This window comes from Empidonax traillii, unplaced genomic scaffold (genome assembly GCF_003031625.1).
Source record: "Empidonax traillii isolate 1590-97213 ecotype Southwest subspecies unplaced genomic scaffold, ASM303162v1 scaffold5:size3517227, whole genome shotgun sequence".
In the NCBI taxonomy this organism is placed as follows: Eukaryota; Metazoa; Chordata; class Aves; order Passeriformes; family Tyrannidae; genus Empidonax; species Empidonax traillii.
This window is the reverse complement of record NW_020955198.1, coordinates 2,247,510-2,267,378: the sequence shown is the minus strand read 5'-3', so window position 1 is coordinate 2,267,378 and position 19,869 is coordinate 2,247,510. Positions and strand designations below refer to the sequence as shown.

The 19,869-nt window shown below is 44.5% G+C and overlaps 2 protein-coding genes across 3 annotated transcripts in view; both read left to right on the top strand.

Moving 5' to 3' along the window:
* The window catches only part of SMARCAL1 (SWI/SNF related, matrix associated, actin dependent regulator of chromatin, subfamily a like 1), a 37,460-nt gene extending 27,211 nt beyond the window's left edge, over nucleotides 1-10,249 (top strand). For both annotated transcript variants that reach the window (XM_027879659.1, XM_027879669.1), the window contains exons 11-17: nucleotides 1,687-1,905; nucleotides 2,648-2,718; nucleotides 5,207-5,309; nucleotides 6,342-6,524; nucleotides 7,021-7,121; nucleotides 8,675-8,771; nucleotides 9,157-10,249. In XM_027879659.1, the coding sequence (XP_027735460.1) occupies nucleotides 1,687-1,905; nucleotides 2,648-2,718; nucleotides 5,207-5,309; nucleotides 6,342-6,524; nucleotides 7,021-7,121; nucleotides 8,675-8,771; nucleotides 9,157-9,363 (981 nt within the window). In that variant the 3' untranslated portion in view covers nucleotides 9,364-10,249. The remainder of the gene's footprint in view (nucleotides 1-1,686; nucleotides 1,906-2,647; nucleotides 2,719-5,206; nucleotides 5,310-6,341; nucleotides 6,525-7,020; nucleotides 7,122-8,674; nucleotides 8,772-9,156) is intronic.
* Nucleotides 10,250-13,896: 3,647 nt separating this feature from the next.
* Nucleotides 13,897-17,164, top strand: RPL37A (ribosomal protein L37a). The gene is made up of 4 exons (XM_027879682.1): nucleotides 13,897-13,979; nucleotides 14,902-15,030; nucleotides 16,283-16,365; nucleotides 17,009-17,164. The coding sequence occupies exons 1-4, from the start codon at nucleotides 13,977-13,979 to the stop codon at nucleotides 17,070-17,072; spliced, it is 279 nt and encodes a 92-aa protein (XP_027735483.1). The 5' UTR covers nucleotides 13,897-13,976; the 3' UTR covers nucleotides 17,073-17,164.
* The last annotated feature ends 2,705 nt before the right edge of the window (nucleotides 17,165-19,869 follow it).

Below are 19,869 nucleotides of genomic sequence, written 5' to 3'. Positions count from 1 at the left end.
AACCAACTGTAGCTAATCAGATGGTACCATAATTATGTAGGAATAGATTAAGTCAAATGAGTTTAATGGTGGCCATAAGTTCCAGAATCTGAAGTCAGTTAATGGTTCTCATCAGTACAACATGGCAATAGAATTGCAGATTGTCCGCTTTTATCTCAGCCTGAAGTAGGAATGTTCACTTCCAGATATCAGAGAGGTCTTACTTGCCTATAAGCTGTTGGATTCCTCCTTTTCCTGTCCCACAGCATGTTCTCATCCCTGTTTCATCAAAGCACCACCTCTTAATATGGTCAGAAATGTGACTAACCCCATGGTTAGTATGATTTGTTTTTTGTCTCTCACATTCTGTGAGAGGATGGAAGGTGCAGTGAACACTTCAGAGTTTACTTCCTTTTCTGTGTTGCAGCAGGTTTCTTTTGGGGAAGACAAATAAAAGATATATAGATTTTTAAGGTTAAATCTGTTTTAGCAATTAATGTGACACAATAAGAGTAGAGCAGTAGATCAAAGGGGTTGGTGCTGAGGCTCCCCACACCTCCCTTGTATGCATTTCAGGAGCAACTTTGCATCCATATGCAGTGGTTTGCTTTGGATTGTTATTCCAAGACCAGAGGTTGTATTTTTGGACACTGTCAATATGGCTTGGAATTAGAGCTGTGAGGAAGATTTCATCTCCCTCCCCACCTTGGTTTTTAGTATTACTATAGCTGTATTTCCTACCCTTACTTGTGAAATTTCAGCAGTAAGGCTTTTCTTTTGCCTTTGCTTGAGCATTAAAACCTTATGGGTCTCTTCTCCAAAAGAAAGTTGTTTACAGATGCTTCTTTTGGGGAATGTACCAATTTTGATGCCACTGTGTGTTAGCTTAGTTGTTCTTTCTCAGAGAACAAATGATAGGCTGTGGAATTACAAGTAGGAGAAGTGATGAGCTGAGATTAATTGAACAGATGTGTATTGCCTGCAGACAGGATCTTAGAGGATAGGGCATGTTCAGAGGGGAGCGTTTCAAGGAGTAAATGAAGGGCTTGTTCAGAGGAGCTTTGAGATGATGATACTTTGAAGAGACGATGTTTGGAGTGATGTATTTTGGGCCACAGTATATTTATGGTTTGCTTGAGTTTGAACCACACATGTAATGGCAGAAATAGAGTATGTCAGGAAGTGGATCAAGAATCAGGTCACAGTGGAATACAGGCAGTTTTGACCTGGCACGGCAGACAAGTGTAACAACTCTGTGAAGGCATATGGGTTCAGGATGATTGTCCTCATGCTGTTAGAGGTGGTTTCTGCGTGTTCCTCTGCTTAAAGCTGAGGTAAATGTTCATGCACAGAACTGCAGTGAGTTCTCTTGGCCTGCTCAAAGTTGCAAGTGGAGAGCAGCACCTTGCTGTTTGAGGATGAATACCCGGGCATAGTGCTGCAGTAGGGATCCCTGCCACCTTTCTGCATAGTCCTCTTCCCTGCACCTCCCTGAGCACTTTTAGATAGGGGAATTTGTAAGTAACCTTTTCACCTTGGGTGGATGAGTTTGTATGTTTCTATCTTATGGCCATTTTTGTCAAATGTCTCTTCCTCCTGACCTTAAAGTTCTTACCTTGTCCAGTTGGACATTTATTCTGCTTTTGGATTGCTTGCAGACCAGTCTCTTGTAAGTTTGACACGGATAACTGCTTTGATCTTTTCCAGATGCCATGGGGTTGGGACTACTCTGGATCATCCAACTTAACTGAACTGAAAATTTTGCTGGAAGAGTCCATCATGATCCGACGTCTGAAATCAGATGTGCTTTCCCAGCTTCCAGCAAAGCAACGCAAAATGGTTGTGGTGGCTCCTGAAGGCATTAGTGCTAAGACCAAAGCTGTCTTAGAAGCTGAAGCAAAGAAGATGGCCAAAGGATATAAAAGTGTAAGTCAGAAACTATTTTTGTGATGAGCCATTGCTATTTCAGGTAACTTAATTCAAAAACATCAGTTAAAAACAGTACCTGAGTTCCAAAAAAGGTCAGAGCCACACCTTATCTGAAGGCACAGTTTTGAGTGAATGTACAGCACAATCAAAACTGCTCATCTTGTTTTGCCTTTGATGTAAGTGTTCTGCTTTGTCCCTTTGTGTGAAATACCATTTCCTCTCTTTTTTTTTCTCTCTTGTTAATAATTTCTAATTGTCTTTCATACCTCTTGCATCCCTACTTAACTCTTCTGTCTAGCCCTGTAATCTCATTCAGCCTATCAAAATACAGCCTTGTTTAAGCTTGTGAACAGAGCAGTAGCCAAAAATGCGAAGAGTGTGTTTTTACTTCTCGTTTGTTTTCCGAGTATGGATGGTAAATGCGTGTCGTAGGCTCCTAGGTTGCTAATACAGTTCTGTAAGAACTTAGGAGTTTTTCCTTGCTGAATTTGTGATATACTTGTCATCCAACTTGTAGGAGTTAAGTAGGAGGTAGAAAGGGAGGTGTCAGGAATGTGTGAGTATCTGCCATACCCAGAGGCGAGTAGGAGACTCCCCCTCCAGGCTTCTATTGTTGTGCATTTTATGTTGATTTTTTTCCTAGCAAAGTGTTTATTGGCAGAAGCAGACATCCCAGATCTGTAAGCAAGTAGGAGAAAAGGCATTTTTGAGACTTGTATTTGTTTCTTTCTCTTTACAGAAACAACAGGAGACGGAAGCTCTTCTCGTCTTCTTCAGCAGAACGGCAGAAGCTAAAATCCGCTCAGTCATGTAAGCTGTGTGTCACTGCTCCATTCCTGCCTCGTGAAATGTGTTTATCTGCTGAGAACAGGAAACAGTGCCTTAGAGATAACAGTACAGGGACATGAAGCATAGCCTGAAGTCAGCCTAGCAAAAATTGATTTTAATTACAATGTACTAAACATTTTCTCCTCTCGGAGTTCCTAGGCTGAATAAGTCTTCTGATTTCATTCCAGATATGAATCTAAATTGTCATTTGAACCATCTAAAATTGCTTGGTGTTTGGGACTTGGATCAAGTTCCCTGATCCAGACCTTATTTCAGTTTAAGGAGGGAGGGAGCAATGAAACTTAAATGCCAACAGAATAATTTGAGGAAACAAATGCTGCGGTCCTGCTGCAGCAGGAACCCTGAATCAAAAAGCTTCTGAGATAGATTGAACTGAAGTTGGAATGTGCTCGAAGAATCTCACAGCCCCTACTGAAATTCTTGGCTATTCCACAGGGCTCACACGGGACCTCAGTAGCAAGTTTTGTACCATAGGTGTGCTTTTAACTCTCCTCCCTAGGAGTAATTTCCTTCTGTGACTTTCTGTGCCCATTCATCCTTAACCTTTCTGCGGGGGCTGCAAAAGAGTTGCTTTAGGTCATTTAGTGTAACTTTCTAATAATAATGGCCAGTCTCTTCGCGAACGAAGAACCGGGGAAGGTCTTTCCACCTTCCAGCCTGCGCATTGGATTTTTTAGGTGAGACACAGTGTGCGCGGAACTGAGCCCACCCTTTAATCCTAAGGTTCATCTGCCGGGGCCAAGCACGCTTGGACGGTGGCAGCGAGGTCCTCAGGACGTAGATGGATTGCCTTACAGGGCTAACGAGCTCCATCTGCCCGGGGAGTGTCCTAACCGGGAATCGAACCCAGATCTCAGCGTTGACAACGCTGTGGTTTAGCCACTGCACCACTAGGGACACTCAACTTTCTAATAAGCAGTATGATAATAACATGAAAACAGTTTACTTTCCACAGTTCTCTGAATGTAAAGACCAGCTGATGTGCACTGTGTGATTTCACAGTCTCAGACCTTGTTGCAAAATTTGCCTGTTTGGCACAGAACTGCACTTCAGTGTCCCAAAGCTCATTTCTGTAGAAGAGTTTCTTCCTTTTATGTTACTGAACAGTTAGAAGACTTTCTTCTTTTTATTTCAGTTGCAAATATGAACTGAATATAAAACCATGAAGTGTTGTTTACTTGACTCTCTGGTAGGAACTTGTCCATTTTTTTCTGAGGTTTAGGAGCATTTAAAATATCACTTACTATAAGCTGCTAAGGTAACAGTACCATCTAGGTAATGGTACTGCCCTATGATCATCAGCACTTCCCGTATTTTACCCTTGCTGACAGGTCTTCCATTGCGTCCACTGAAGTGACTTGCCATTTGTTAAATGGAATATGGGAATGAGGTATAAAATAATTGTGATATGTTGGTTGGCACCTGCTTACCACACGGAATGTTTGCTTTGATGTTTGTTTTAAAATCCAGCAGTCCCACTTCCCTCCCCGACTTCTTTGTTAAATGATGCTGTCAGTAACTGGGATCTGAACATCATGAACCCTGGGGGTTGTCTGCAAAGAACTGATAAATCTTAATACAGCACTGGAAATCCTGCTTGGTGCTTTCTGACAGTTGCTGCTGACCTAAGCTGTGTTGTATTTAGCAAAGAGCTCAGTATTCCTGATCTTCATAACAATTTTGCTATTCCAGAGAAAAGATGACATTTGTGCCATGTGTACAGGCTCCAGCTGACCTGATTGTAGCACAGGCTACTACATGGGTTCTGTAGCTTTGCTATTAGTCCATGAGAAAAGCCAGATGTTTTCATTTAATTAACACCTCTTAACTGCGTTTAAAGGAGACTTGTTTGCTTTCATTGGCCATTAGCCTGTATGCATATGGATAACTCCTAGAAATAGCTGATGTATTTAAATTGTTAAGCTGGAGTAAATTGTCAGTGTGAACCCTTGCGAGAAGGGTACTTTTAGGATATTCTGATCTATGTGCTTAGAGATCTTTTCTTCTAAAATAAAAACAATCCTTACTAAACACAGAAAGTATAATTGCATATAGCATATTTTACTGTATTGTGATTGTTTAAAAATTAGAAATACAGATGGATGAGTGAGATTGTCATTAAGTATAGATGACCTTCATTTGATTGGTCTGGGATGTCACGTTTCAAGTAGGATATAATAAACTGATTCTCATTAATCCCCAAGTATAAATGTAGGCAGCTGTTCAGGTGTGGTGATCAAAAAATGAGTGAATTTTCCTTCAATGTAATTTTTAATCTATAGGAGACTTGACTTGCTACTTGCACTTTACTGCAGCTTTCTTTATGCTAGACGGTGTCCTAGTGCCTGTGTGTAGATGAGTAGTATCTTCAAAATTTGTTGTGAGCCAAGTCTGTATTCTCTCAGCACATAATTTTATAGAGTTTTCATATTTTTCCTCTTTCATGTAGAGAATACATCCTGGAGTTACTGGAAAGTGGGAATAATAAATTCCTGGTGTTTGCTCATCACAAGATAATGCTGGATGCAATAGTTGCAGAGCTGGAGAAGAAAGTAAGTGACTGAGTTGCCTTAACTTTATCACTGTTCCAGCCTCAGAGCTGTTTAAGAGCTCCCTGGAGTTACGGCTGGTCAGATAGTTTATGAAAGTTAGTAGCAGAGATAATTTCTACTTGCTGTGCGTCTGAATGTGCCCTTCACCAAGGGTGCTGAGCTGTCAGGGTGAATGCCTCACAGAATGCACTTTGTATTAATGTCCTTTAATCTCCATCATCTTCCCTGGACCTTGTGAATTCCTGGAGGACTATCATCCTGTGTGGCAGTCTCTGCTTTGTCCTCTAGGCTTTCCTCAGAAGGAAGAATGCAACATCCCAAGCCCACTATGGCTCCTGCCTTTACCTCTGTGGTGCTCTTGTGTTTTTGAACTGGAACACTGTAGGGAGACTTATCAGACCTGCAAATCATCTCGCTTAACTCCAAAGTTGTTTGGCTAGTTTTTCATTTGAGACTTCCATGGATGCTCCTAAAGAGTTGTGGGTCCTGCTGGGGCAGTGTGAAGAATGGTTTAAGATAATATTCCACACTGCAAACCACAGTGGCAGTGGTGACTTTGCTCTGTGACAGCATTGGGCACTGAAGAGTTACAGCCCTGCAATCACACAGGTTTGCTGTGCCTGTCCTGAGCCTGCCACAGTGCAACTGAGATGTCTTCACATCTGCTCCCACTGCAAATGGGGGAATATTTAGGGAGTTTGGGGACATTGAACCAGCTGTAACTTCAGCGCAGAGACAGTGTTTAGCTTTGTATTAAGCTAGTTGCCCTTCCACTGTATCTGAGCTTGATGCTATTGTTCCTGTTGTGCTGGACTGTGGGAGAGGAATGGGCATGGGAGCAAGTCACACACTGGACAGAGGGGGAGGTGTGTTGTGTATACTGAGCTACAGTGCTTCTGCCTGAAAGATGAGGAAAGGTCTTTTTACTTTTCTGGTTCTGCCATGGGGAAGGGAAATGGTATCCACTAAGACATGGAAGGAGTCTTTAGAGAGACAGAAAGTCTCTAAACAGTACCTTGTGCCTTTTCACAGCATGTTGAGTACATTCGCATCGACGGCTCCACTCCTTCAGTCGAGCGGCAGTCTCTGTGCCAAAAGTTCCAGTTCTCAGAGAATCAGGTTGTGGCTGTCCTTTCCCTCACTGCTGCAAACATGGGCCTTACGTTGTCTGCTGCAGACCTGGTGGTGTTTGCAGAGCTCTTCTGGAACCCAGGGGTAAGCGTCCTAGAGGGGACAGGGGGTGGATGCTCCCTGGCGAGCAGAAACATTGCTGATTACGAGATATAATGGGCAGGGGACTTCCTCTAGGGTTTTTCTCTTGCTTTCTCTGATGTCTCCTGTCTCTGCTACCCCAGGTGCCTGGGCTTGAACCAGTGAAGCTGGTTACACAGCTTGCTGGCTTGGAGAAGATACCATGAAAGGGAAATATGCTCCTGTTTCTTAATTTGACAGAGCTCTTAATAGCTCGCCAAACCAAGACCTGAAAAGGTCCATCATCAGTGCTGACCCTCTGCTCTTGACAGATGCTTGGAACCTGGTGTACCAGATTACTTCTTGGCTTAGTCTATGTTAGAGGATACAGGTGTTAACAGGATCCAGATAAGAAACAGTTGCTAAGCACAAGAAATGAGATCTTCCCATCCTCTGGTGCTTACACTATTTCTTAGATGTTGCAGTTCTCACTTTGTATTTGTCATGTTTTTACGTTAAGATTTTGATCCAAGCAGAAGATCGGGCACATCGAATTGGACAGACCAGCTCTGTTAATGTTCACTACCTGGTGGCTAGAGGCACAGCAGATGACTACTTATGGTAAGAAGTGAGAAAGACACTTTGGTTCTCCTGCCACCTGCTTTCCACTGTTTGTCACATATGTGATGTGAGGTGCTTAAGGCTAGTGCTGATTTCCACAGCCTGTGAGGGGAGGAGCAAAAAGTGCCAGTCGGGTCTGCTGTGAGCTGGTGACATGGCCTGGTTGCAGTGGAAATGACTAAGTGGCTGACAAGCAGGAGGAATAAAAGTAGTTACCTGACAAGGAAAAGGCCCTTAAGAGAAATTGTGGAGGAGCTGATGCATCTAAAACCATTACAGCCTCTGTGTAAGGAGAAGGACTTGTCTTAGATAACAGCCCAGAACATTCCTATGCTGGGGTACTGTAAAGTGCTGAGTATTTTCAAGCAAAGTCAGCAGACACTGGAGATGGTTCAGTGTATTGCAGGTTCGGTCTGAGGAGCAACTTGGCTTCTGAGTGCTTGGACAGGGAGCTGTGGAGGAGGACTGTACTGTTGCTGTCCTCTTGCTCTTCAGAGCGCCCTTCAGATGGATTAAAAAAGTGCTACTGACTCACCTCTAGATAGTTGTGGGATAAGTCTTTTTGGCTGCTGTGAGGGTCATCAGTGGACACAAGTCCTTAGGGCTGGGAAGCTGACATCTGGGGGTGGGGAGGATCTGAGGAATCTTCAGTGCTGCAAGGGAACTGACCTGCAAACGATGAAAAGAAATTATCCACCAGCTGGTTCATTTAAAGTCCAAAATTACATCTTTATTACCTTGTTTAAAGGAACAAATAAACTCTGTGAACTTGTGCAGTTCCCAGAATATCATGATGGCAAATAATTATAACCCTACAATGCAGGGATCTGGAAACTGATACATTGCCCAAATTTCATGGAAAGTTAATGACAGTAATTCTGCCTTTATTTGTGAAGTGCTGTCTGTGCAGTCATTATTAGTGCTTAATGGGAAGGAAATATGGCTCTTGAAAGGACAGTGGCATTCTTTTTAAAGATGAGAAAAAGATCAAGACAACAAGGCTATTTGGTTAATGCATTAATTGTGCCATGGCCTTTGTGCCTTTCAAAGTGTCCAGTCTGAAGGTGCAGCTGGGACCTCTCTGCCTCTTGGGCCAGTGATGGATTCTTCCTCCTGCTGTACATTTGGAGTTATCCTTGAAATGCTGATGTGTCTGTTGTTGGGGATTACCACTGCTTGCCTTGGAGACTGAACCCACAGACTGTTGAGAGTCCCTTTAGCTGCATCTTCTTGTTCTGGATTCATACCATTAGTGTTGCCTTAGTCAACTAGTTTCCCTGTTAGATATGTGTGTTCTCCAAATATTTGTAGCCCTAAATCCTCTTCTTGTTACTTATTTAATTGATTGATACTTGTTTAAACTGGATTGGCTGATACCCCAAGATAGCACAGTCATCATAAACAGCAGCAGGACAGGTTAAGGAACTAATAGACATTGGTAGAAAAAAGATCTTTATACCTGGTTTTATCTTTTTTTCATCTACACATAGTAAATGACAGTGTCCTTGATGATACTTTTTTCCTTTCAATAATAATCCATTTATCTCTCCTAGGCCAATGATTCAAGAGAAGATCAAAGTGCTGGGCGAAGCTGGTCTTTCAGAAACCAATTTCTCTGAAACAGCTGAGTCCACTAATTACTGTCCTAAGGTAATTGACCTGAAAGAATATTGGTGGTACCTGGGAGAGGCTGAACGGTCTTTGGCTTGTGTAATCTACATTGGCAGGCTGACCTTATACCTGTTCTGCCTTTAATGCCACGGACCAGATTCTCCAACTCCTCCCAGGTTCCATGCCTTGACTTGGACTCTCCACAGAGATATTTCAAACCTGCTGCTTGCCAGGAGACGTGTTAGCCTCCACGGCATTTGTATGTCTTTGTATATATATGTATGAGATATATGTGTGTGTGTATCATACATGGTACAATCTATACACATAAATGCACTGTCTCGGGGGGAGCATCCTGTGATTGTTGCTCATTAGGTTTTATATGACAATGTCCATGCAGACTCTGTCTGTTCTGTTTTCTCAGCCTGATCCAAAGCAGCAGACCATCTATGACCTTTTCCAGAGGACCTTCTTGGAGAGCAGAGATGATGCTGATGATGCTTTGCTTCTGGAGGCAGCTGATGCTGGCTGTGAGTTTGACTCTGACAGTGTCTTGAAAGATAGAGAAGCAGAAACATGTTCAGCGAGTCCCCCAAAAAAGCGGCGTATTGAGGAGTTTTTTAAAGTGTAATGGTGACAGCAAAAGAGACAGCAGCTGAGAGATCTTTTTTAATTAAAAAAGAAAAAAACCCAAAACCAATCAAGTTTTATTTTTCAGTTTTCAAAAATAAAAGACTTCAAGTTTTCTGTATCTCTAGCATATTTCGTCTCAAACGATGAGGAGGCAGTCTGACAGTGTGACAGATGTGCAGTGCACACCTGTCAGCCTGCAGGGTTTGCAGTCTGGGTTTGCTGATGACTGCATGGCCATGTGCAAGTAGCATGCTGCTGTGTTTCAGCATGTTGGCTTCCACAGCTGTTTGGTTTAAAAAGCAGGTAATGGCTGTCTGTCCACAAGGCAGAACTGTTGCAAAAACCAACTCCTCAGCAGCTGCAGAGTGCTTTTAACAATCAGTCTTCCATCTCCAAGAGTTCTAGCCTGTGTTTGTAGGAGTTGGTTCACTGGCAAACTTAGCTTCTACTTGGGTCACTCACAAACTAGCTTTCTGATACTCTGTTTGGCCATGAGGGAAAAAGATTCAGACAGATCTTGATGTTTTGTGGAGGTGGGGAAGACAAGGGAAAAGAGCAGTCAGTACCTTGAAACTAAGCAGTGTAACTGTGTGCCAGGCAGTGTGCATTGCCTGATAGGCAGACCTGCCTGAGCGCTCTCATCTCTGACCTCATCTGCTGAATCTTAAGAGGTGCTCCATGGCATGTGCTTCTTGTGTCAGGAGAGAGTAAAGCTTGTGCTAACTGCCAGGGATTAAGCCTGGCTTCTCAGGGAGGGGTTGTGTGATTTCTTCAAGACTCAAGACTAATTTCTACAGGTGAGTGAGGAGAGGGGGAAATGCAGAGTTTTGCTCTTGTTTCCTAAGAACTGATTCTGGACTGAGCTGTTTAAATAAAAAGTTTTTTTAAATTGTGGTTCCCAAGCTTTTGATACTTTTTCTGTTTTAGCATTTCATCTCCCATTTGGACCTTAAGCTTGAGAAGTATGTGATGCAGTGGAAATATTAACATTTTTTTAAAAGTTCTTACAGTGTCTGAAAGATATGTCCTTTTTGTGCTCTCTAAAACACATCAACTTTCAAATGGGAAACTCCCATGATACTTTGCTTATAGGTGAATCTCCACAGAGGTGATGCCTCTGCAAAAACTCTAGAGGCCACTTTTGACGTGGGCTTGATGTAAAGGCAAGTGGCTTTGTTTATCACAACTGGTCTTCTCAGGCATCTGCATGGTTGTCTTTATTTTTTTGGGTGTGTATTATTGGCACTGTGGTGTAGCGTGATCCCCAGATTATGTCTTTCATGCTTCTGGTTTTAGTCCTAGAAGATACTTGGAAATGGGCTAGTGTTAAGCTAGTGTGATCAGGGAGTTACAGGAGAAGATATAATTTCACAAATGTATCAGTTATCTATGTTTTATAGCCATAATCTGTAGAGAGGTATGGGGGAAAAGCAAACTAAAGGCTTACATTTAGCTCCTGGAGGCCAGGAGCTAATATGCTGTGCAGGTGGCATGCTTGGCTCTGTGCAGATACCAGACACTGATAAAAAGATCTCTCTTCCACAGCAGAGGAGAAAAGTGTTTGTGCTGCAAGATCAACCTGGTAATAATAGATATTTTTTCCTACATTGAAGGGTTTGATTATTCCATTTTCAGCAGTTGTCGTCATGGAAATGCCCCACAGGCTGCGTATGCAGTTGTGCTGGGTGGAGAATTGCTTTCCATTCATGATGCAGAACGTGCTTTGGGGTGTGAGCAGCAGTGAGGGTTGTGTGATTGGGCTACTGGAGGAAATGCTTTATCTCTGGGTTTGAGACAGAGCTAAACATCATTGCTCTTGCTTCAACAGCTGGCCAGGAGATAAAGACACACTTTCTGACATATTCAAATGCCTGTCATCTTGAACACAGAGTATTCAATCTGTCTGTAGGACAAGTGATCTTTCTACTTGCAAAGTGGGCTGTTGTGAGTAAGGGGTGAGAAATGTTGCTGTCTGCTGACTGAAAAAAAAATATGGAAGACATTATTTGTATACCCATATTGTTTTCTCCTATAGGAGTAGTTCTTTTCCTCTTTGTGAAGCTACAGCTATTTCAAAACAGTATTTTTCTGAAATATGCTGAAAGTAGCCTTGGAGAATTCTGCTTTTCATGAACTCTATTTATATTGTCCATATGTTGATAAATCCTAGCCTGTTAGACGAATGCTAGGTGTACGCTTCCTTTATTAGGACCCATAAAATCTCAGCTGGTTTGCTGCAGAGATACAGAAGTTTTTTTGAAGTACACTTGAGATTCACTTTATCCTTACTAGATGAAAAAGGGAAGAAGAATCTTGCAGGAAAGTGCTTTTAGTGATTACTTCAAGGAATTGGAGAGACTGTGCAAGCCTTATCCCAGCTGCACCATTAGCCCATCGTTAATATAGTGAGGAGGTGGCTGGGCAGCTGCCAGCAGGCTCAGACAGGATCTCCAAGGCTTGCTGAAGAGACCTTGTACAAGGTAATGTGCAGGCTGACAGTCCCACAGGGAGGCTTGGGAACATGCAGCACTCTTGGGGACTCTTCCACCTGCCCAATGAAGATGACACAGCTTTTTGGCATTATCTAAAGCACAGCAGAGGAAAGGGAAGGACCCATCTTACTGGACCTTGGAGCATCTTGCTGTGGTTGGACACCTGCTTGTACATCTGCATCAGTGCTCCCACCCATGCTGGAGAAAGGTGTGTTTCCAAGAAGGATGCCAAACCAGGAACAACAGGTAAAAATACCTGAACAATAAGCTGGAGCAGTTCAAGCTAAGTCTTCTACATGGCCCAGGCTGGCCATCTTCATGTGCTGAAGAGTTCAAGGCAGTGGACTATCAAGGTAAGGCCGAGCTGGCCTGTCTGCATCCATTATCTTCTCAGTCACTTGGAAACTGTGTTTACTCTGGCAGTGCTGGGAATGGCTGTCATCCAAGGGGGCTGGGTTTAGTTGTTGCCAGAGCTGTCTGTAACATTGGTAGATGAAGGGTATGACCACGCACTGTACTCTCACAGCAAACTTTAACTCTGTAGATAGAGACCGGAGAATAGCAGTAGATTCTCTGTCCTGGATGTGTTGCCTGACACAAATATTATATTTCTTGAACTGTATCATCCCTAAGCAACCAAAGGAACTTTTTATTTTCTTTTTTTTTCTTTTTTTTTAATCTTCTAATACGCTGGTATCAAAGCTGTATCCTGTGAGTCATCATTATGATGAGGATCTGAAAAGGGCAAATATATTCCTAGGATATATCAAATGAGATTTTGACTCAACACAGGGAGATATAAATACCATTGCCTAAAGCCCTGCTGAGCCCTCCTCTGGAACATGGCTCTGGCCTACCAGCTTCCAGCAGAAGAGCTTGCAGGGGTGATGATGCCTGCATGATGGAGTTAAAACTATTAGTGTTCAAATCCTCAAAGCAAGAGCCAAGAGGGGATGCAGCATCTGCCTGTGAGCATCTCTGAAAGTACAGTCCCCAGCCTGGGAAAGACTAACACAGTGGCAGGGTACACTCGATTCATTAATTCCTTACTAACTAAATAGACTGCAAGTGGAGAGGTCTGTCATGGGTCAGAGCAGCTGGGGTGGGTATGGAGCTGTCAGGAAGGGAGGAAAAGCATCTGCAAGAAGCACCTGGAGATGGTTTCTTGAGGTGGACTGGGAAGCTCTGGCTCTTTCCTGGCAAGAGGGGATGAGCTGTAGCTGGCTCTTACATTAAAAAGCTCTTGGGCTAACTAATTACATTTCTTAATGGAGGTTAATGGGTTGCTAATCCCCACATGAGCATTGCAGCTCACTGGCATTGGTATGTTTTGCTGACCTCACGTTTTGGTGCTGGTGGTGGAGACACCTCTGGTGCCCCAAACACCTGGGGGTACTGTCTGGGTGCTGAGAGTCACCTCTGCAGCAACACACAAAGGTTTTCAGGGCTGGTTTTCTCAACAGTAAATAACCCTGAGGAAATTAGGAAGTTACCTTGGTTCCATCAGGTCAGGTTATCTTGAAACCTTTTTTAGGGTTAGGGCTGGTATGTTCCAAGATGAGAATATGCCCTCACTGATTAATCATCATTATCATCTTTCTACAGTTCCAGTCAGGTTTTCTGTTCCTGTTTTAATTCTGACGTCTACCTACTACTTTCTCTTTTAAAACGAGGTCAGTGAAGGTAAGTGCCCCATCTAGTGTGCTGGTGGGACCTCCCTGGGTGGAAGCCCAGGGCTCTGAGCCCCCGCGCTCCCTCTCCCTCGGGCGGTGCTGAGGCTCATGTCCCGCTTGGCTCTCACACTGGGCTCCAAAGTATCACAGAACGGACCACAAGAGCATCGTCTGGTCCAACCTCGTTGGTCAAGCAGGGCCGTCCCAGAGCACGGGGCACGGGACTGCATCCAGACAGTTCTTGTGCAGGGCCCGTAAGTCAGACAGATCCCACGACCCCTCCCGGCACTCTGCTCCGGGTATCGCTCCCCCATCGTGTCCAGGGCCGCTCTCCCGTGCCGGGGGTGTCTCCCCGCGGGACCCGCCCAGGCCCGGCCCCTCGGCGTCACTTCCTCGGGCACGGACCTGCGCACGGGGCTCTCTCTCCGCGTCAGGGCCGGTGCAAGATGGTGAGTGTGGCTGGGCGCGTCCGCCGCCATCCCCCGCCATCCGCCCGGGGCGGCCGCGCTGAGCCCGCGGGGCTGGGCCCGCCTGTGTGCTGTGTCCCCCAGCGGGCCCCGGCGGTGGCGGGGAGGCGGCCCGGGAGCGGGGAAGGGCGGCCGGGGGGACGGCGGGGACAGGCCGGTCCCGGGCGCGCAGCAGCTGCACTGTGAAGGGGCGGCGGGGGCGGCTTGGCCGGCACAGCGCTCCTGAGAGAGCCGGGCTGTGCTCGGGCATGGCGGCCGCACCGCCACCCGGAGGGCCCCGGCAGAAGCTGCGAGGGAGGCTGAGGCTGCGGCAGCCTGGCGGCATTTCGTAAGTGCTGCTCCAGTGCAGGGCAGGGACGGTGACTGGGGGACTGAAACTTATTTCCCTTACGAGGACAGGCTGAGGGGAGTTGGGCCTGTTCAGCTTCGAGAAGAGACGGCTGAGAGAGGATCTCATTAATGTGTGTGCATATCTGAAGGGGAGATGCCAAGAGGCTGGAGCCAGGCTCTAATCGGGGGTGCCGAGCAATAGACAGGAGGCAGCAGGCAGGAACTGATGCGCAGGAAGTTCCACCTGAATAGGAGGAAGAACTTCCGTGCGAGTGACTGTGTGCTGGAAAAGGTTGCCCAGTGCAGGGCGTGGAGTCTCCCTTACTGGAGACACACAAGAACGGTATGGACACAGTCCTGTGCCATGTGCTCTGGGATGACCCTGCTTGAGCAGGGAGGTTGGACCATTGTGGTCCCTTTCAACCTGACCCCATCTGTGAACACTCAGTTTTTTACAGTGGGAGTGGGAGGCTGCAGCCCCAGTTTAGGGCACTGTTGTGTCAGGAGAAGGAAGCAGCTGAGGAGATGGCAGTCCCTGTGAAGTTGAAGCTTACTGTGGTTTGCCTCCCAACAGGCCAAGCGTACCAAGAAGGTCGGGATTGTGGGTAAATATGGGACCCGTTACGGTGCATCCCTTAGGAAAATGGTGAAGAAGATTGAAATCAGCCAGCATGCCAAGTATACCTGCTCCTTCTGTGGCAAGGTGAGAGAGCTCCTTACCCGGAAAAAATGACATTGTTTCTCGTGCTAGAAAGGCAATTTTACGCTTCAGGAATTTTTGTACAGAAGGGATAACGTGACTAGTTTTGAGACAGTGGTTAATGTATGGTGAGCTTTGCATTACTGTCAGAATCCATGAAAAACATAATAGTATACATTTTACATGCATATTTAGTCGTAGTTAAACATAAATTATGTTTCATTATGCAGAAGGTTGAGCAGGGTTGCCATTACATTTAATATTTATCTATTTAATAAAATAGATTTGACAGAATTAAAGCATAACACTTGCTCTCTTGATAATTAACACATGATTTGGGCTTTTTTTGTTCTTTCAGTAGCTTTATAGCATACCTGGAGGAGGAGCTTGCTTTTTCCCACTTAAAACTCCTGATGGCAGTTGCATACTTTTGTGTGTGTAACTGGGGAGGGGGAAGAATTTCTAATAAAAAGTAATCTTACCTGCTCATGTACATAATCAAAATTCACTGTTAATTCTGGTTTTCGACAGTTTAAGATGCCCATCAGCTTGTGCTTTGCCCAGATAATTTTTTATTGTTATCTGTAGAGTAGGTATCTTTAAGTGACTGGGAATTTAAAAGTATTTTCATCAGAGTTTTTGTGGGGTTTTTTGTTGTTTTTCTGTGTTTTTTTTTTTTTTTTTTTTTTTTTTTTTTTTTTTTTTTTTGACTTGGTGTCTTTGTCACGTGAAGTGAAAATGTTGATAACCCCTTTTGCAGAGCTGCCTAAATCAGGCATAGGTCTAGGCAAACCTTTTGTCACCTTTGCAAGGTGATGGATACTTACCCAGGAGAGAGGAGTTCAAGACCCACCACTCACTCTTTAGATGCTGTTTGAAGGGTGTCTGGTTTACAACAATCGTGGGTTGTCCAGGGAGTAGTGGGAACAAACAGTGGTGTCACATTAGTCACTAAATCCAGGTCAGAGTATCAGTTACTATGACCAAGATATGTCCTTGCTATTTTTCTCCTTCAAAAAGCTGGATTTTTGATGATGTGTTTAGAGAAGACGCACTTTATATTTGAATGAAAAAGTGTTTCAGATGGACTTCCACTGTTCTGCAGAATCTGAGTAAAAAGATTCCCTGATCCTTGCCTGTCGTAACTAGGCTTATAGGAACACTGTGGTGTGATGCTGAGGTCCTCACCTGAAGTTTGTTGTTTGGCTTTTTCAGCTGATGGAGAGTGATTTTTTTTTCCCCTTTTTTCTTCCAGACCAAAATGAAGAGGAAGGCTGTGGGTATCTGGCACTGTGGATCCTGCATGAAGACAGTTGCTGGTGGTGCCTGGACTTACAAGTAAGGAAATGAAGAAGCTCCTATCAGCATTTATTCTTGTGTAGCTGAGGCATAATACAGCTTTTGATTTTATTTTTTTTTTTTAATTTTAATCTACTAACCATTAAGTAGATCTGTCTTGAGTTACTGACATGGGAGGGCTTGCCTGCTTTGTTAAAATTTGATTGCAGTGGATCAAATTGTATTTGATTGCTATTCTTTGCAATAGGCAAAACCAGATCTACTCTCCAAAAAATTATTTCCGTGTTTTCCTTTTGTTGTAAAAGCAGTGAATCATGACAGCCCTTATTGTGCAGGTGCTCTTGCTAACTCCCTTTCTTTACTCTCCTTCCCCCACAATTTTGGTAGAAGACACTGTTGCCCCACTTGTAACAGGTGTGAGGGAGTTGAGCCCACACCATGTGCACGTGGTGGGTGCATGACTGGGTAATTTGGGTTAAGATGTAGCCTGTGAAGCTGCATGTGCTTCTGTAGGCCAAGGCCTACACTTTGTTATCATGAAAACAGAAGTGGAATTAGACCCCTGTTGACAGCCCAATCAGACAATAACTATTTTAAATGAGTAGTGCTTTCTTTAGAAAAAAGATAACACTGGCACAGTTGTTCTGCTGCCGCATGCAAATGACTCTGTTTCTTCCTCCAGTACCACCTCTGCAGTGACAGTCAAATCTGCGATCAGAAGACTGAAGGAATTGAAGGACCAGTAGAAGCTAATTCCTGTTCTCCATGTGAAACATCTTTTTTTCCTGTTGTCAACATCTGTCCTTTTATCAATAAAAAGGGTGATAATGGAGTAGAATCACGTTCATCTTTTCTGCAGGAGGTTCTGTCTGTTGTGTTATGTGTTGATCCTGGCCGTATGTCAGGTACCCATCAAAGCTGCTCCATAACTTACCTCCTCAGCTGGACAGGGTAGAAAAAATACAAGGAAAGGTTTGTGGGTTGAGATAAGGGCAGGGAGAGATCTGGTTACCTAGTTACCCTTACAGACCTGACTTGGATAAATTGGTTTAATTTTATTAGCAATCATATCAGAGTATGATAACGAGAAATAAAGCCCAATGTTGGTTCCACTCACCCTTCTTTCTTCCAGGGCTCAATTTTTATTTTTCTCTCCCTCCCTCCGTCCTACCCACCAGCAGCACATGGGGGACAGGGAACGGGGGCTGCAGTCAGTTCATCACATGCTGACTATGCTGCTCCATCTTTCTCAGAGGGAGGGCTCTTCACACTTCCTCTGCTCCAGCATGGGGTCCCTTCCATAGGTTGCAGTCCTTCAGAAACAGACTGCTCCGGTGTGTGTCCCTTACATGGGGTGCAATCCTTCAGGAACAGGCTGCTCCAGTGTGGGTCTGCCATGGGGTCACAAGTGCTGCAAGCAAACCTGCTCCAGCATGGACTCCTCTTCACAGGGGCACAGGTTCTGCCAAGAGCCTGCTCCAGTGTGGGCTTCCTACAGTGCTACAGCCACCTTTGGACATACCCCTGCTCCACCATGGGGTGCTCCTCAGGCTGCAAAAAAACCCCCAGTGTTTTGCTAAATAGAAGTTCATTTGTCATGGTTATCCTCTGTTGGGTGTGCCTGCAGCCTCTCTGCATCTGGGATGTTACCTTGCACACTGTCAGCAAAGCACCCACTGCTCATTAACCTTTAAAATTCCCGTCTCTAACAAACCACTTCCTCTCTCCCCTTCTCTACTACCCTGTGTTCCTGCAGAGCTGTTGCTCTCACATACTCTCCTCTCTCCAGCTGCTGTTGCATGGGGATTTTTCCCCTTCTTAAATGTAATATCCCAGAAGCACTGCCACCATGGCCTATGGGCTTGGGCTTGGCCAATGGTGGGTCCATGCTGGAGCCAGCTGACATTGGCTCTGTTGGACAAAGGGCAAGCTTCTGGCAGCTTCTCACAGAGGCCACCACTGTAGCCACCCTCCTACCAAACCCTTGCCATGCAAACTCAGTACACTGGTGTATTGAGACATAGTAGTGCTGTCCAGTAGTTAAGTGGCTCTTTTTACTGGTGAAGCCATTAAAAACCACTTTTCCTTTCCAGTTAATTGCACACTTTGTGGCTTGAATGCTCTGAGATGAATCTGAGGAAAACTTTAATAACTTGAAGAAGCCTGGCTCATCTTTGTATGTCCTTCACATCTGTGCCTTGAGGAATAGCATAGAGCTCCATGAGTGGAGGAATGGACAGATCTAAAAGGTTAGGAGAGAACATATAAAACATCACTCTGCCTCTTCCCATTTGCCTCTGAGGGGGGCTGGGGGGACTAGGGCATGTGTTGCAAGGTGGAAAGAAAAAGAGCATCATGAGCTGCTGCTCGCCAGTGCTGCTGTTTTTCCAGCACTGACCACAGATAATTGTGTGCTATGACCTGTTGTGTGTTGTGTCGCCTGCAGATCTTGTGGTTAGTCCACATGAACACTTTGCTTTCTCTATGGGTCGTTCTCCCTTGGTCTGGTAGCAGGTTCCCACATGTGTATGTTCGAGTTGCCTAATCCATACTGAGTTGCAAAAATAAATTTTCATGTTGAGCCAATTCTTGGGATATTCAATCTTGGACAAAAAGCTGATGTTTGAGCTAATAATTGCCTCCATATCATCCATTTAGACTGTTAAGATGCTGGAACATCTTTCATGGTCTGTTTGTCTGGTGAGTTTCAATTTGATTTGAGGTTTGATTTGTCTGAGTTTTTTGGTGACTGCAGCACATCTGTCCTTAACAATACAAGTCAGAAACCATAAGTCTTGTTAATAACCCTGGTAGCTGCTGGAGGAAAAATAGTAAGGAGGTAGCAGAGGAGTCACTTGCTCTTGCTCCAACTTAAGTTTTAAATAGATTTGGGTGGTGATGAGCTACAACATTAATAATTCATTAATGAGCCGGACATCTTCAAAAGATCGATTCAAAACTGTACCTAAGTAGGAGCTTTTTCCCAAGCTGCAAAAAGTCTGTGGCTCACAAGTTTGACTGCAGTGTCTCTGAACATGTTTCCTAAACTCTTTTTTTTTTTTTTCCTTTTAATTCAGTGCTTCAAACTTCCTTTACTAAAGTAAATTCATGTATTCAGGTATCTGGTGTCATTCCTACCAATCTGCATATCCTGATGTCACCTTCCAACATGCTTTGTGCTGTAACATCTTCCCTGGGAAGCCAGCTGCAGTGTCCAACCACGCTCTGGGTGAAAAACCTTTTCCTTATATCCAGCCTAAACCTCCTCCCCGACACAACTTCAGGCCATTCCTTTGGGTCCTATCACTGGTCACCAGAGAGAAGAGATCAGTTCCTGCCCCTCCACTTCCTCTCAGGAGGGGCAGGACAATGTTGTTCTGCTGAGTGCTTTTTTTTATTCTTGATTCGGAGTGCTTGGGTCACATTTTCACGTGCTGAGATGGGATTCTGCACACCTCTGTGCGAAATTCATCAATGCAGAGGTCATAATTGAAGTACAGGTTTCTGATAAAGCTCAACTGCTCTGAAGTAGCCATTCACTGA

Coding starts and splice junctions, on each gene's coding strand:
- RPL37A (XM_027879682.1), top strand. Junction 15,031..16,282: donor CCTGCTCCTTCTGTGGCAAG/GTGAGAGAGCTC, acceptor TTTTTCTTCCAG/ACCAAAATGAAGAGGAAGGC. Junction 16,366..17,008: donor GGTGGTGCCTGGACTTACAA/GTAAGGAAATGA, acceptor TTCTTCCTCCAG/TACCACCTCTGCAGTGACAG.